Source organism: Chanodichthys erythropterus, chromosome 20 (genome assembly GCF_024489055.1).
Source record: "Chanodichthys erythropterus isolate Z2021 chromosome 20, ASM2448905v1, whole genome shotgun sequence".
Lineage (NCBI taxonomy): Eukaryota > Metazoa > Chordata > Actinopteri > Cypriniformes > Xenocyprididae > Chanodichthys > Chanodichthys erythropterus.
Window position 1 is genome coordinate 26,233,363 of NC_090240.1, and position 15,355 is coordinate 26,248,717.

Here is a 15,355-nt window from a genome sequence, read left to right on the forward strand (position 1 = left end):
GATTTAACAGCATCCAAAATGTTGTGGTGTTGCTAGAGGAGGAGTACAGTGAGAAGTGCCTGGTTCCCACAGTAAAGTTCAGTGGTAGTAAAGCTCTTTTATAGTAATGTATAAGTGCTGAAGGTGTGAGGGAGTTGTGCTTTATGAATTCCCACACCACTGTGTAATTTAATACACAAACTTAAAACAGAAGATGTTACCCTTTCCTCATTCCCTGCATTGTTGGTAGGGTTGTTCCGATTCCGATACTAGTATCGGAAATACCACCGATACCAGAAAAAATTCTAGCATCGGTATCGGCGAGTAATTAAACTCATGTTCCGATCCGATACCGTTTTCTTAAACAATATCTAGTTGTGCCATGTATCTTTGCTTAACGCAGCAAATCGGAAATCAATTCTTCTTCACGGCTCAGAATGCAAACACAGGACGTTGTGCTGTGTTGCCATAAGCAACCAATGTTTACAGCAGCGAAGAAGTGAAAAACAGGGTTATTTATTAGAAATAAAACTAAATAAGATGCTAAACGAATTAATTTAAAGTGAATCTGAAGCATACCTTTCTCATTCGGCACTGTTTCCTTTTCGAGACGAATACTAAACTATTAGACTATTTATTATGTAAGCTTTGTACTTCACTCGCATTATCGACATCATTCTTCACATAAAAGCATAGTCAGGCGGTGGTCACAGGACGGCAGATTGTATTACAGAATTGAATTGAGCAGTGTAAAGTTTTATATGTTTGGTTGATTGTATTTTATTTTAATATTTAACAGTTGAGCTGCGATATCAAGTAAGCAATGCAAGAATTTGTGTGCGCGCGCATGAGGCGCCGTCGCGACCACTGGAACGTTTTTTTCCTAAACAGTACTTTGTAATTTATGGTTTATGGTCGTAATTTAAAAGCCAGACATAATTCATACATTTACAAAAGACATTTAAATAACGAAAACAAGCAGAATGTCTGTTTCCTTTCCTAGATCGCTGGAGTGCACCACAATGAACCACTTTCATTTTGTTTATATGTAGACCTAATTATATGGTAATATTTCACGTAGCCTATAGGCCTAAATATTCCCTTTTGTTGTATATGTGTTATGTTAGCCTATAGTTTTATTCTGAACCGCTGCATGTGCGTGATGTGGCGTTGTGTGAACTCATGTTCTACATATCCTGTAATTTTCGCTAGTTTCAAAACGCACAACAAGCTGCATATTAGCCTACTTGACATTCATGTTAACTTAAATGTAGGCCTAATGGTGACATATATCATCGGAAAAACTAATGCCAGGGCATTGCCATTGTAACTTACCTAACCTATGATTACATGACAGCTGAGCCTGAGCGCATCAGCGCGGGCATATCTCACTTTAGAGCGTCAGCGCGGGCATTTCACTCACGTCAGCGTCACATATGCATAGGCTGTACTATTTGAATTCGTGATTGGTTGGCTGCCAAAGCAAAATATTAAATAGAACGAAAAAATAATGTTATTAACCGGTTAATGGCCATTTCAAATGAGCGTTTCTGTTCAAAACTATTAAATCTGATTCAGTTTCCGTTTCTGTTCTGGTCAAAATTTCGTTCGTTTCCGGTTTTCGTTCCTTGAACCAGTTCAGAGCCCTGCACCCTGGTATCAGATCAGTACTCGGTATCGGCCGATACCCTGATCTCAGGTATCGGAATCGGTATCGGTAATGGAAAAGGGGTATCGGAACATCTCTAATTGTTGGGCCTTTTTTCAACATGACAATGAGGATATGCAATGAGGATATTAAAGATCAGGGCATTTAAGGAGCTCATCATCCAGGAGTTAAACAGGACAGATGTGACAATTTGTCATGAACTTGTACACTACGTGCCAAAAAGGGTCAGAGCAGTATATTCAAAATTATGAAGGGCATACTAAGTGCTAGAATATTATACATTTGTTGAATTAAATCTAGGGTGTACTCATTTCTGCAATACTTAATTTAAACAAAACTGCCTAATTTATTTTATGGCTATTAATGACATATATTTCTCTCTCTCTCTATATATATATTATATATATATATATATATATATATATATATATATATATATATATATATATATATATATATATATATATATATATATATATATATATATATATATATATATATATATATATATGGGCCTCCCCTCATGCTGACTGGATAGATTAGCTGAATGAAAAAATCTGAGCAAAAGTCATGTCTTGTATTCCAGCCTCAAGACTATAATGTCCACCCAGTGAATAATGATACCTGATGTGAGTGTCGAGCTGCTGAACAACCAGCTTCAGTTCCTCCTGCAGTCTCTCAGACTCATGCTGGGAAGACAGAAGCTGTTCTTCCAGCCTGTGGCAGCTCTTCTGACTGCTTCTCTGCTGCAGGGCACATTGGTAGTTCATGGGCAGCAGCTCCACTAGCATCATTTCAGCAATTAGTATGATAGTTTTATCTCACAAACCTCTTCTCTAGCCGTGTTGAGTTCACTCTCCAGCACCTGCAGCCGTGTCTCCAGCTCCTGTGTGCGGTGTGACATCTCCAAGTTGGTGCGTGTTAGAGTCGTCTCCTTCGCCCGCAACGAACGCACTTGCTGCTGGAGTTCCTCATCTTTCTGCTCAAGTAATTTCCTATCAGAAAACACAGATGTATATTGGCTAGTGATATAGTAAATAACACATGGATAACAATTGTTGCAATGGTTATAATTTATATTAGGTGTCTTAAACTACCAACTACTTACATCAAAAACTAATAATTGTTAGGTACAATGTACTTTGTGTTCATGTTGTTTTGGGGACAGGTTTAGTATATGGTTAGGTTTAAGTCTCGAGCCACAAGATCTCATGAGATTAAAATGTGACAAGATTTCTTGTCGAGGTGAAAAGCTGTCTCGTGATATTCCCATTACAGAGTGTGAGGGTAAAATAAGGATAGAATATGCCACTGCTACGTTTATATTATGCCTCCACTGTTGTTTTGCTTTTTATAGAAATAAAAAACATTTAATTCAGTTGGATAAGGGTCACGTCAATCCCATCCAGCTCATCCAACACAAGCAGCAGAGGATTTGTTGCACAACAAAGCCTTTTATTAATTAGTAATTTATTAAAAATTAGTGTCTGATAAATGTCTTATCTTGAGGAATCTTGTAAAAGAAAAAAATTTGTGCTCGGCACTGCCACTCCCTATTCACAGAGTACGCGCGATTGAGAAAGCGAAAGTAAAACGTGATCACACATTCAAACGTGATTTCAATACCTCACATTTTGAAAGCGGCTCCCTAATGCATGCAAAAATCTCCCAATATGAAAGCTATCTTAGTTGTGTAGTTGTAACCATCTCTTAGCCATAAATAAAATAAAATAAGTGCATTGTATCAAATGATTACTGATTACTGATTACTGCATAGTAGTTAAAGACACCATATATAACATGTATGTAATAAAATTGATTTGTTTTATATATTTACTAAATTAGAAATAATTAATTAGTACAAAATAAATCAAGATGCAAAAAATAATTTGAACTTGATGAAAAATAATTCTGTAAAATAAACAGATTTATACTTCAGATAGAAACTTCTTGATTCTGTAATACCATTATATTATTTTTCACAAATAAATAAATAGGTAAAAACAGGAGGGGGGGGGGGGGGCACTCGGTAATCTGGCAAGTGAGTGCATTAGAAATCATATTTTGTCAAAGACCAGGAATTGCTCATTTAAACAGCACACAGTGAATATGACACAAATATGACAAAGCAGCCAACCGGTTATAATGCAGAATAGTCTGAAATGTCCACATACAGCTCACTTGGTTGGAGCGTCACCCACAGAGTTCACACATTTGTATGCGGACTACCAATGCACACTTCAGAAGTGTTACCAAAAATTCACCAAAGGCTGCAAGGTACATGTATTTAAATGTTTATTATATATTCAAAGACTTGTTAAAATGATATAGAATTTTCTGAATGGTGATGGTATAAGAGAAAGTATTATAGCATTTGCCTTTCTTTTACTGATATAGAAAGGAAACTGCTATAATATTTTATTCATATACCATTTGCTTTTTTTTTGCATCTGCACTCTCTGCATAAGTGCAATTTATCGGTTGACCAAGATTAAGATTGGCTTGTGGTGCAGTGACCCGTCTGACCTTTGTAGTTGATCCTCTTGCAGTCGGGCTCTGAGGGCAGACAGGTTATCAGACATGTCTCTGGTGTCTCTCTCTAGTTTGCTGGTCTCTCCTGCTCGGGCCTCCTCCAGGCGCAGCTGGTGCAGAGCGTTCTTCAGTTGCTGCTGCAGTTCTACGACCTGCAGAGATGTTGATGAACTGATAAATAAAGACATTCCTAATAACTGTTATACTGCTGAACAAGTGAATTTCAGCCTGCTCTAATAAACACGCACCTTTTTGTCAGCAGCAATCACACGTGCCCTCTCTGAATTTAGCTCCTCCATCAAGCTGCTGTTAGTATATCGGTTCTGAGTGCTTCTGGCCACCTCCAGCTCCAGATCTCTGGCTCTCTGCTGGAGTCTCTCCAGCTCTGCCACCTGTCCTGCTGCACTTCCTTCCTGCTGGGCTACTTTGGCCTGGGCCTGCTTCAGCTCTGCACACAGCTAAAGAAGAGCAAAAACATAAGGTTTAAGAGCATTGAAAATAGTGCTGTGTAATTCTGACTAGGGATAGCCCATGTCCGATATCATTTAAAAAGAAACAAATTAGAAAAATAAAATTAGGCCTACTTTCTAAAAAAAAAAAAAAACATTGCAAAAACATTAAGTACGAGGTCAATGTGCTTTTTTTTAAAAGAAATTTTTATTCAGGAAGAACAAATGAAATTGGTCAAAATTGACAGTAAAGACTATAGAATACATACAGATTTCGATTTCAAAGAAGTGCTGTTGTTTTGAACTCTATTCATCAAAGAATTTTGAAAAAAAAAAAAGTATCATGGGTCTCTAAAAAAAAAAAAAAAAAAAAAAAAAAATATATATATATATATATATATATATATATATATATATATATATATATATATATATATATTAAGCAGCACAATAGTTTTCAACATTGATAATAAGAAATGTTTTTGAGCAGCAAATCAGCATATTGGAATGATTTCTGAAGGATCATGTGACACTAAAGTCTAGAGTTTCACAAAATTACTTTTCTAATGTATTTTTGATCAAATAAATGCAGCCTTGTTGAGCATAAGAGACTTCTTTCCAAAACAAAGAAATCTTACTGACCCCAAAAACATTATTTGGACACTTATGCCACACTTCATATATTTCCTAATGCATTATGTAACAAAATATCTAAGTAAAAGTCATCTACTATATTTATTTATTTAAAACACTTACCACTTGGTTCATATGTTGTTTTCTATTGCAGTAACATTCATTCATTTCAAATGTAATTTAAGTGTCCAAATACTTTTTGGTGCCCCGCACAATTTCTATGAGTATTTTTTATTTTGTTTTTACCTTGATCTTCTCCTGGTCTAGGAGTGCATTGTGTCTCTTAAGGTCTAGATTTCTCTCTCTCTCATAGCGTAGCTCTCGCTCAGCAGAGGTGAAGAGGTGCTGGGTTCTCTGCAGGTCCTGTCTCAGCTGTTTGTTCTCTTCTCCTTTCTGTTGTAGGAGTGAGTCCTGAGCCTATGCACAACCATATAATGGTCACGTTATGCATAGCAAACAAGGAAAATATAAAAAAAAAAAACAATAGTGTTATTTAGGGCTGGGCGATATATCGAATGCTTTTGTCACGCGCATTTCGTCAGTAAAGCCGGTTCCCTGATTGCCGTTAAATCGCCATCACCTGCTTTCAAATGGAGCGGCATTTAATAGACAGAGCCGTAGATCATTTACAAGCCACAAGTCGCAGATGAATCGCCGTCGATATTGAACGCGATATTGCGTGGTTTGTCAGTGAACTATGGCTCTGTCTATTAAATGCCGCGCCATTTGAAGGCAGGTGATGGCGATTTAGCGGTAATCAGGGAACTGGCTTTACTGACGAAATGCAGGTGACAAAAGCATTCTATATATCGCCCAGCCCTAGTGTTATTACAAAATTAACCATATTATACAAATATTTTGTGTATGAAAGTAAGTAAAAATGAATGTGAATATGTTTGTGTGGTTGTATGAAGATGAAGAGCAGGGCTGACCTTAGCCCGGGCCTGAACTTCACTGATCTGGGCCTGCAGGGCCAGCTGGTGTTGGCCGGCCAGCTGTCTCTCCTCCTCCAGGGTGGAGTGTAGCTTACTCATCTCTGACTTAACACAGGCCAGCTAAAGGAGCAGCACATAACATCAAACAGTTTACACATTACAACTTCAGCTAACAGTCCTAAAACTCCATGTACATTGTTGTTTAAAAGTTTGGGGTCAGTTTGTTTTTTAATACTTTTATTCAGGATGACTGCATTAAATTGATTGAAACTGACAGTAAAGTCTTTTCCATTGTTACAAAAGATTTCTATTTCATATAAATGTTTTTTTGAACTTTCTATTCATAAAAAATATTTTGCAACATATCAGCATATTAGAATGCTTTCTGAGGGATCATGTGACACTGAAGACTGGAGTAATGGCTGCTGAAAATTCAGCTTTGCATTACAGGAATAAATTACATTTTAAAATAGAAACATTCTTTAAATTGTAGCAATAATATTTCACAATATTACCATTTTTTACTGTATTTTGATCAAATACATGCAGCCTTGCGAACATGAGACTTGTTTCAAAAACAAAAAAATCTTACCGACCCCAAACTTTTGAAAAGTAGAGTCAGGCAGAAAGTATTCAAGAAGACACTGGCGGCACAGCCACTTCTGCTCTGCTCCCGCTGCTGCCTCAGCATGCAGTGTGAATGCTCTAATCTGTTAACTTGGGCGCTGAAAAAAATATGCGTTGCTTACGCATCCAGTGTGAAACAAGACTTACCTGACAAAGCCCCTCCTGTGCAGCAGGCTTGTGGTTGGCCGTGTGCTCCTGTGATGCTCTGGGCATCTGCTCTCTGGTACACTGGAGCTGCTGTTTCACATGCAGGAGCTCCAGACAGAGTCTCTCTTTCTCCCCGTCATTCTGAAGCCTCTCGTGGGCTTTCTCGCTGAGCTCCCTCTGTAGCTGCATCACTTGCCCGCGCTTCTCCATCAGCTCATCTCTAAACACAGGCAAAGTATATCTTACCAGATGCAGATGCAACATTTATAATAATCATTTAGAAATTTAATGTCATAAAAAATGACATTGAAAATGGGGGAAAAAGGGATGTATCTGTGGCAGACTGCCTTACCTTAGTGTGTTGTGCTCCTTCTCTAGTTGAATCAGTTCTGTTCTCAGCTTGTCCACCATGGACTTAAGCTCTGCCACCTGTCCCCTGCTGTCTCTCAGGTCCTCTTCAGCCCGGCTGTTCTCTGTCTGAAGTGTCAGGTTGTCCTGGAGACGTGTCTGAGCACGCTCCAACTGGGCCACCTGCAGAGTACAAACATAGCCTCAGTGAGTATTTGCAAGCTACAGGAAGTATATCACAGCATCCCAACAACAAATGGATTGCTTTCTTTGCAATATAAACCTGTAATCGAATGATCTTAATTTATATTACCTTTTCTTCTAAAATTCCCTTTTCTCCTTTAATCTGCGTGAGGTTCTTGTTAAGTGTCTTCCCTTGTCGACATTCTACCTCTAGTCTCTGGACCTCCAAACGTAACCTCTTCAGCTCCTCGTGGTCTCTTTGCATGACCTGTCCACATGTAGCATGTTCAATCATGACAACTCTCTGAAGATTATTAGCATGGTAATGGATATGACAATGTTAATGTATTTGGTCTTGGCGGAATAGATCTACTACGCTGCTGCTGATTATTGCTGCTGCTGCAGAGCAAGTACAGGAACTTGCTACTGCCAATACATATGTCGATACGCTGCTGGGAGTAAGACATGGTGCTGCTGCACAAATAGCATATATCAACAACCCATAGCAGATTTATACAGGTGGAGCTAGGGAAGGTGGAGGGTTTTAGAGGAACTCTGAAGCGTGCTGCAAACTGCTATATAAGCCATTTAAATGTGAGCAACAAGCTCATTGGCTGCAGAAGTGATGTGGACCAATCAGCTTGTGCCAAGTAGTTAATGTTGTAATTATCATCAGTTTGCGTTAAGGACCCATCTAGCCTGCGCCATCTAGAGTTTCATGACTGAACTATGTCTTTCATGGTTTCAGATCACTTTATAATAATTCTTCTAAACAAATGCATAGTGCAATATGAAAAATGGCTTTCCAGGACTCTAAACTGTGTATTTTATGGTGAATCATGCATATCAATGACATTACCTCTTTTTCCTTTTTGAGCGCAGCCTTGGCTACAGATAGATCCACCTCCAGCTGTTTCCTCCAACTTTTTTCTTCAGCAAGACGACCCTCAAGGAACTTCAGTCTTTCTTTAATGCTCTCACTGATCTTTGGAATAAAAGATTATGAAAATAACATTTATATACCACAAGAGGGTGCAAGGAAGTGGCTTTTTCTTAAAGGAACACTCCACTTTTTTTGAAAATAGGCTCATTTTCCAACTCCCCTAGAGTTAAACAGTTGAGTTTTACCGTTTTCGAATCTATTCAGCCGATCTCCGGTTCTGGCGGTACCACTTTTTGCATAGCTTAGCATAGTTCATTGAATCTGATTAGACCGTTAGCATCGCGCATAAAAATGACCAAAGAGTTTTGATATTTTTCCTATTTAAAACTTGACTCTTCTGTAGTTACATCGTGTACTAAGACCGACTGAAAATAAAAAGTTGTGATTTTCTAGGCTGATATGTCTAGGAACTATACTCTCATTCAGGCGTAATAATCAAGGAACTTTGCTGCCGTTCCATGGCTGCAGCAGGCGCAATGATATTACGCAGCGTCTCTCACATACGTTTCCATGGTTGCAAAGCACGTTCCCTGTGCAAGCAGGGGCTCACGGGCGCTGCGTAATATCATTTAAATAGGGAAAACATAGAAGAGTCAAGTTTTAAATAGGAAAAATATCAAAACTCTTTGGTCATTTTTAAGCGCGATGCTAACGGTCTAATCAGATTCAATGAACTATGCTAAGCTATGCTAAAAGTGGTACCGCCAGAACCGGAGATCGGCTGAATGGATTCGAAAACGGTAAAACTCAACTGTTTAACTCTGTAGGGGAGTTGGAAAATTAGCCTATTTTCAAAAAAAGTGTAGTGTTCATTTAAGGCCTGTTTACACCAAGAACGATAATTATAACGATAACTATATTAGCGTTCATACCAATGGACAATATCGTTTTGTTTACTGCGTGCTGTTATTAAGTGCGTGCTGCAGTTATGTTGCCTGCCACTTTATATATATTTACAATTATTATTTAGAACAATTTTTAGAACCATATCTTTGTTATCTTTATAGATATTGTCCTTGGTGTGAACAGACCTTCATCCTTTACCTCAGAGTCAGTCCCTCGAGCCTGATCTTCACCTTTTTTCTCAGTTTTCTTGATTTCCCTCTTATTCAGTTCTTCCTCTATACCTTTAATCTATAACCAAAAATCAGTGTCATCTTCAACATTCAGGTGTTTTTCTTTCCATAACATCACGGCTAAAACGCACCTTTCTCTGTAACCCCTCTATCTCACACTCATGATGTTCTCGCTCGTCTTTGGCTGCGTTCTGCGCCTCCCCCAACAGTGCCTCCAGCTCCTCATTCCGCTCCACCAGTTCCTCGTGCTCCCGCTGCTGCTTCTGCAACCTCCTCTCCAACTCTCGCAGACGGCTGTCCTTATCTTCAGACTCTCTTCGACACCTGCCGAAACACAACTGCCATATAAGCATCTTTAAAGTGTGGAAGCAATGACATGTACAGCTTCAAGTGAGATAAAGGAGAGCAAAGCTTCACCTTTTGTGGAGTATCTCGTCGTCAGGAGCCAGAGATGAATCCACATTATTCTCAACATCCTGAAAAAAAAGCATCTGTAAGTGTTCTAAGAGGAAACTATACAAATATTGCATTACATGTGTCATGCAAACTAGCCCCTACAAGAGAGGAATGTAGTAGAATGTGTATCTACCTGTGCAGAGTGTATTTTATTGAGCTCTAATGTCTCGTTGATCCCTTGAGCCGAGTGCAGCTTTGATTGTTCAACCTGTGGCACACCCGACATGGAAATATATATCTTTTCTGCGTTTACAAATTGTAAATATCTAGCATGTCATGGCCCTAAATTAATATTTTGAAAAAATGATTCTTGCCAGTTTAAGAAGAGTCCTCCTCTCTGTGTCCAATGAGCGAACTCTATCCCTCAACACACGGATCTCCCCATCCAGTCGCTCATTGCGTTCCTTGGCCTTCTGCAGCTCCACCATATCTGTCAAACATTGAGATTACAACCAGAAGACATCCTTTTGAACTGTTTTCATGATCTGGTTTGTTACATCTTAATTCACAGAATTAAGTGTAGACTTTGGTCTACACTGTAGTTTTTTGAAGTGTCTTTATAAATAAAAATGTGTGAAGCAAATGTGTGAAGATTTTCAATGAGTGACATGATAACTTGCTGCTGACAAAATCTCACCACACTGTTTAAGCTTGTCCACTTCCTGTTTTAACTGCTCCACTTCCTCCCCAGTTTTCTGCAGGTCAGGTACTGAAATGTAAATATATAGTTTAGATGTGTAACAAATAAGCAGGGATGCACAATATATTCAAAACATATTGATATAAACATGTTGATATTAATGAGTTCATCAGTTAATTAGTCAAACGGCACCAGTTTATATTAGATATTTAATTGTTCATGGTCAATTCCTGTTTTGTTACATTTAAATGACATTAACTATCATCTGACTAGTGCTGTTATTGTGAACTAAAAAATGATCAGTAATTGAAATAAAGATGAAAAAATAATTATTAGATGAAAAACTAAAAGTTACATGAAAATAAGTACAGCAATTCACTAAAATAAAGAAAGTTGAAGTGCTAAAATTACTTTAACTAAAATGATTATTAATTAAATCTAAATAAAAATATTAAAACTGTATTAAGCAGTGACAAAAGCACATAATAAAATAGCTCAAATTAAAATTAAAACTGAATTAATAAAAATAGTATGTGTATTTTAAATACTAAATGTACTTTAATACCAACCGTCTACAATGTGAGTAAATCAAGAGGCGACTAAAAATATCTTTTATTAAGCAAAGGCTAGTAAATTGTATGATTTCAGTCTCCTGTAACTGATTTTGAGGCAAAAAATTAATTTGGCGCAGATATAATTTCATTGCCTACTGAGCCATACACACCGTCGCTTGGCTGAGAGCGCCATCTGTCGCTTTCTTTCGCATATGTACACTAAACGTGATGGAAAGAGAGCACATGCAGGGCTCTTTGACAGAACTGTCACTGTGCTATTGCTTGTAGTTTGATTATTTGATTTTATTTTATTACAGACTGTTTACTTGACTTTAATAGTGTTTGACATTTATAAATTATATTTATGTAGAATTTTTTTTTTTTTTTTGCATTATTCATATATTCCATGTACGGAAGAGGATTAGGGCCAAGCAATAATAAAAAAATAAAACCATCTCGAGATTAAAGTTATGAGAACAAATTTCATAATGTTTATTCTCAACATTTTATCTCGACTTTTTTCTCGAAATTTAACAACTTTTTTCTTGTAATTTAATGACTTTATTCTCAACATTTTATCTCGACTTTTTTCTCGAAATTTAACAACTTTAATCTCAAGATGGTTTTATTTTTTTATTATTGCTTGGCCCTAATCCTCTTCCGTATCCATGTAAAAAGTCTGCAGAGTAAAATAAAAATGTACTAGCCAATGGTGACTCAAGCTTTAGTGTGTCTGTAGAGGGTTGAATACTAAAATAACACTGCATCTAATGCTCACTTTAAGTTTTTCAAAATACTAATAATTTAAAGGGTTAGTTCACCCAAAAAATTAAATTTTGTCATCATTTACTCACCCTCTAGTTGTTCCAAACCTGTATGAATTTCTTTGTTCTGCTGAACACTAAGGAAGATATTTGCAAGAATGTTTATAACTAAGCAGATCTCGGCCCCCAGTGACTACCATAGCATTTTTTTTCCTATTATGGTAGTCAATGTGGGGCAAGATCTGCTTGGTTAAAGGGATACTCCACCGTTTTTTAATATTAAACTATGTTATTCCCTTAACTAAGACGAGTTGATACATTCCTCTCTCGTTTCTGTGCGTGCACTAAATCGCTCTGTCTTGCGGCGAAACTTTATTAGCACTTAGCTTAGCCCAGTTCATTCAATAGGGGCCAAGCAGAGAAGCTACCAAACACCTCTACGTTTTCCCTATTTAAATACAGTTACTCGAGTAGTGTAACTCGACTTGGGACGGTGACACAAAACAAAACGTTGCGCTTTTCTAAGCATGTAAAATGGATAACTATATTGTATGGCGGAATACCATAGCAAGTGCTCGGGAGCACTTTGACTTGGCGCAGTAATATCTTCACTCGTGAAAAGTCCTCTCACCGGCCCCCGCTCCCTCTCCTCCTCCCTCTCATTTCCGTCAATAGAACCAACGTGACTTTTACAGGAGAGGGAGCGGGGGCCGGCCATACAATATAGTTATCCATTTTACACGCTTAGAAAAGGGCAACGTTTTGTTTTGTGTCACCGTCCTAGGTCGAGTTATACTACTCGAGTAACTGTATTTAAATAGGGAAAATGTGGAGGTGTTTGATAGCTTCTCTGCTTGGCCCCTATCGAATGAACTGGGCTAAGCTAAGTGCTAACAAAGTTTCGCCGCAAGACAGAGGGATTTAGTGCACGCACTGAGACGAGAGAGGTATGTATCAACTCGTCTTAGTTAAGGGAATAACATAGTTTAATATGAAAAAACGGTGGAGTATCCCTTTAAAGACATTCTTCCAAATATCTTCCTTAGTGTTCAGCAGAACAAAGAAATTCAACTTGAGGGTGAGTAAATGATGACAGAAATTTCATTTTTGGGTGAACTATCCATATGGTTAAATGTGATCTTTAGCAAATCTCAAAATAACAATTTTTTATACTGTGAATTATGATGGTATGATGCCTAAATTAATTTGTAGCATTTAAAAATGATTGATTTTAATTATTAGTGTTTTATTTTTCATTTATGTATGTGTATTTTAATATTGCCAATTATCGGTCATCAGGCATAATATGAAAGTAATTATCAGCATATCAATATCGAGATCTGAATTGTTATTCACTTACCAGACAAGTTTTGGACCTTACGAGCAAGATCTAGTTCATCTGTCAGGTGGCGAATCTCTTTATGTGCCATAGCAAGGCGACTCGATGCCTCTTCCAGATCCCTTTCCAGCTTCTGCCGTTCTGTGCGCTCTCTACTGAGTTCTTCACTGTGGCCCTATAGGGGACAAAGCTTTCAGTGAGACATAAACCTGGCTGCACTGGGTGGACAAGCAAGAAGCATGTTGGCATCCAAGCGTTTTTAACATGCATGAGCCACAGAACACGGGTGAAGCTGAATGTGGATCATGTTCCAGTGTGAACAGAGTTTAATATGTGCCTGCTCTCCCTTACAACCATCAGAGACAATGGTAACAGTGGGACAAACAGCCTCTGGTTAGTAACCACCCAAAAAGAAAGCGCTCCAGAGTGAAAATAAGAGGTGTTAATATAATCATGCTAGGCTCAGCATGTGAGATGATGTCAATATTCTCTGCTTTGAATTCATCCAAGGCATGCATTATGCTGCCCTAATCTGCTTTAAGTGGATCATCCTCTCAAGGACAATACGGAAGGTTCCACCTCTGTTGACTTTACACTTCTATCATGCCTTTTTTACGAGTCCAATCGAGTTATGACAGGTACGGGAACGTACAGGAAGGTTTTGTGCTCTTAGTGTCGCCTTGCGCACACCAAAGAACTTCCTCCAAGGACTTTGAACTGATGATTCCTGTCCATTTAGGGAGGGACAAAGAATCAGGAGAAATTATGATGCAAAACATATAGAAGGCTGGACAATGAAAAACTTAAATATTGATGAGACACTGATGATATGGGATATTCTTTGAATCCACTGCTTTTGAAATTGATGCCTGCTCATTGGATCTGAGATCTTCTCACCTTATTCAAGTTATCCTTTTGCTGTCTGAGTTCCTCTTCCAGTGCGTGACGGATATGATCCAGCTCTTCCTGATTTCCATAAAAGAGGAGATATTAAAATGGCCAAATTAATAAGCCACGAGTGAGGTATTACTATCAAGAGAAGAGTCCACATATTTCTAACACCATTATTATCATTCTTTCATCCAAAGTGCATTCAAGGTATACATTTTATGTTGCTATAGGCTCTTCAAGAATTTTTGTATCCTAAATACACACAATTAAATAATATTTAAATATTAAATATAATTAAATATAGTTTACGATTAAATATAGTTTTTGCATAATGGTCTACCTGTTGACCTACACTTTTAAAGGTGCCCTAGAATTAAATATTGAATTTACCTTGGCATAGTTGAATAACAAGAGTTCAGTACATGGAAAAGACATACAGTGAGTCTCAAACTCCATTGTTTCCTCCTTCTTGTATAAATCTCATTTGTTTAAAAGACCTCCGAAGAACAGGCGAATCTCAACATAACACAGACTGTTATGTAACAGTCGGGGTGTACGCCCCCAATATTTGCATATGTCAGCTCATGTTCAAGCATTAGACAAGGGCAGAACGTCTGGATGTGCACAGCTGAATCATCAGACTAGGTAAGCAAGCAAGAACAATAGCGAAAAATGGCAGATGGAGCAATAATAACTGACATGATCCATGATTACATGTATTTTTCGTGATATTTGTAAATTGTCTTTCTAAATGTTTCGTTAGCATGTTGCTAATGTACTGTTAAATGTGGTAAAAGTTACTATCGTTTATTACTGTATTCACGGAGACAAGACTGTCGTTATTTTCATTTTTAAACACTTGCAGTCTATATAATTCATAAACACAACTTCATTCTCTATAAATCTCTCCAACAGTGTGTAATGTTAGCTTTAGCCACGGAGCATAGCCTCAAACTCATTCAGAATCAAATGTAAACATCCAAATAAATACAATACTTGGCGAACACTTTGTAAAGATCCATTTTGAGGGTTATATTAGCTGTGTGAACTGTGTTTATGCTATTCAAGGCAAGCGCGAGTTCCGTGGGCGGGGTGGCACGAGAATTAAAGGGGCCGCAGCCTATATATATCAGTGCATAGTTAATTATGCCCCAAAATAGGCAGTAAAAAAAATGTATAAAACTGAGCTG

The 15,355-nt window shown here is 37.8% G+C and overlaps 1 protein-coding gene across 8 annotated transcripts in view; it reads right to left on the bottom strand.

Annotated features, from left to right (window-relative positions):
- ccdc30 (coiled-coil domain containing 30) overlaps window positions 1-15,355 on the bottom strand; it is a 28,039-nt gene that overhangs the window by 5,723 nt on the left and 6,961 nt on the right. For 6 of the 8 annotated variants that reach the window (XM_067371020.1, XM_067371024.1, XM_067371016.1 and 3 more), the window contains 19 exons: window positions 14,172-14,240; window positions 13,927-14,001; window positions 13,296-13,449; window positions 10,615-10,686; window positions 10,292-10,407; window positions 10,111-10,185; window positions 9,939-9,997; window positions 9,653-9,845; window positions 9,490-9,579; window positions 8,362-8,487; window positions 7,633-7,770; window positions 7,324-7,502; window positions 6,972-7,191; window positions 6,195-6,317; window positions 5,509-5,679; window positions 4,429-4,638; window positions 4,175-4,332; window positions 2,478-2,643; window positions 2,273-2,394 (listed from right to left, as the gene is read on the bottom strand). In XM_067371020.1, coding sequence (XP_067227121.1) covers window positions 2,273-2,394; window positions 2,478-2,643; window positions 4,175-4,332; window positions 4,429-4,638; window positions 5,509-5,679; window positions 6,195-6,317; window positions 6,972-7,191; window positions 7,324-7,502; window positions 7,633-7,770; window positions 8,362-8,487; window positions 9,490-9,579; window positions 9,653-9,845; window positions 9,939-9,997; window positions 10,111-10,185; window positions 10,292-10,407; window positions 10,615-10,686; window positions 13,296-13,449; window positions 13,927-14,001; window positions 14,172-14,240 — 2,516 coding nt within the window. The remainder of the gene's footprint in view (window positions 1-2,272; window positions 2,395-2,477; window positions 2,644-4,174; window positions 4,333-4,428; window positions 4,639-5,508; window positions 5,680-6,194; window positions 6,318-6,971; window positions 7,192-7,323; window positions 7,503-7,632; window positions 7,771-8,361; window positions 8,488-9,489; window positions 9,580-9,652; window positions 9,846-9,938; window positions 9,998-10,110; window positions 10,186-10,291; window positions 10,408-10,614; window positions 10,687-13,295; window positions 13,450-13,926; window positions 14,002-14,171; window positions 14,241-15,355) is intronic. The other 2 variants (XM_067371023.1, XM_067371022.1) reach the window with 1 other exon arrangement.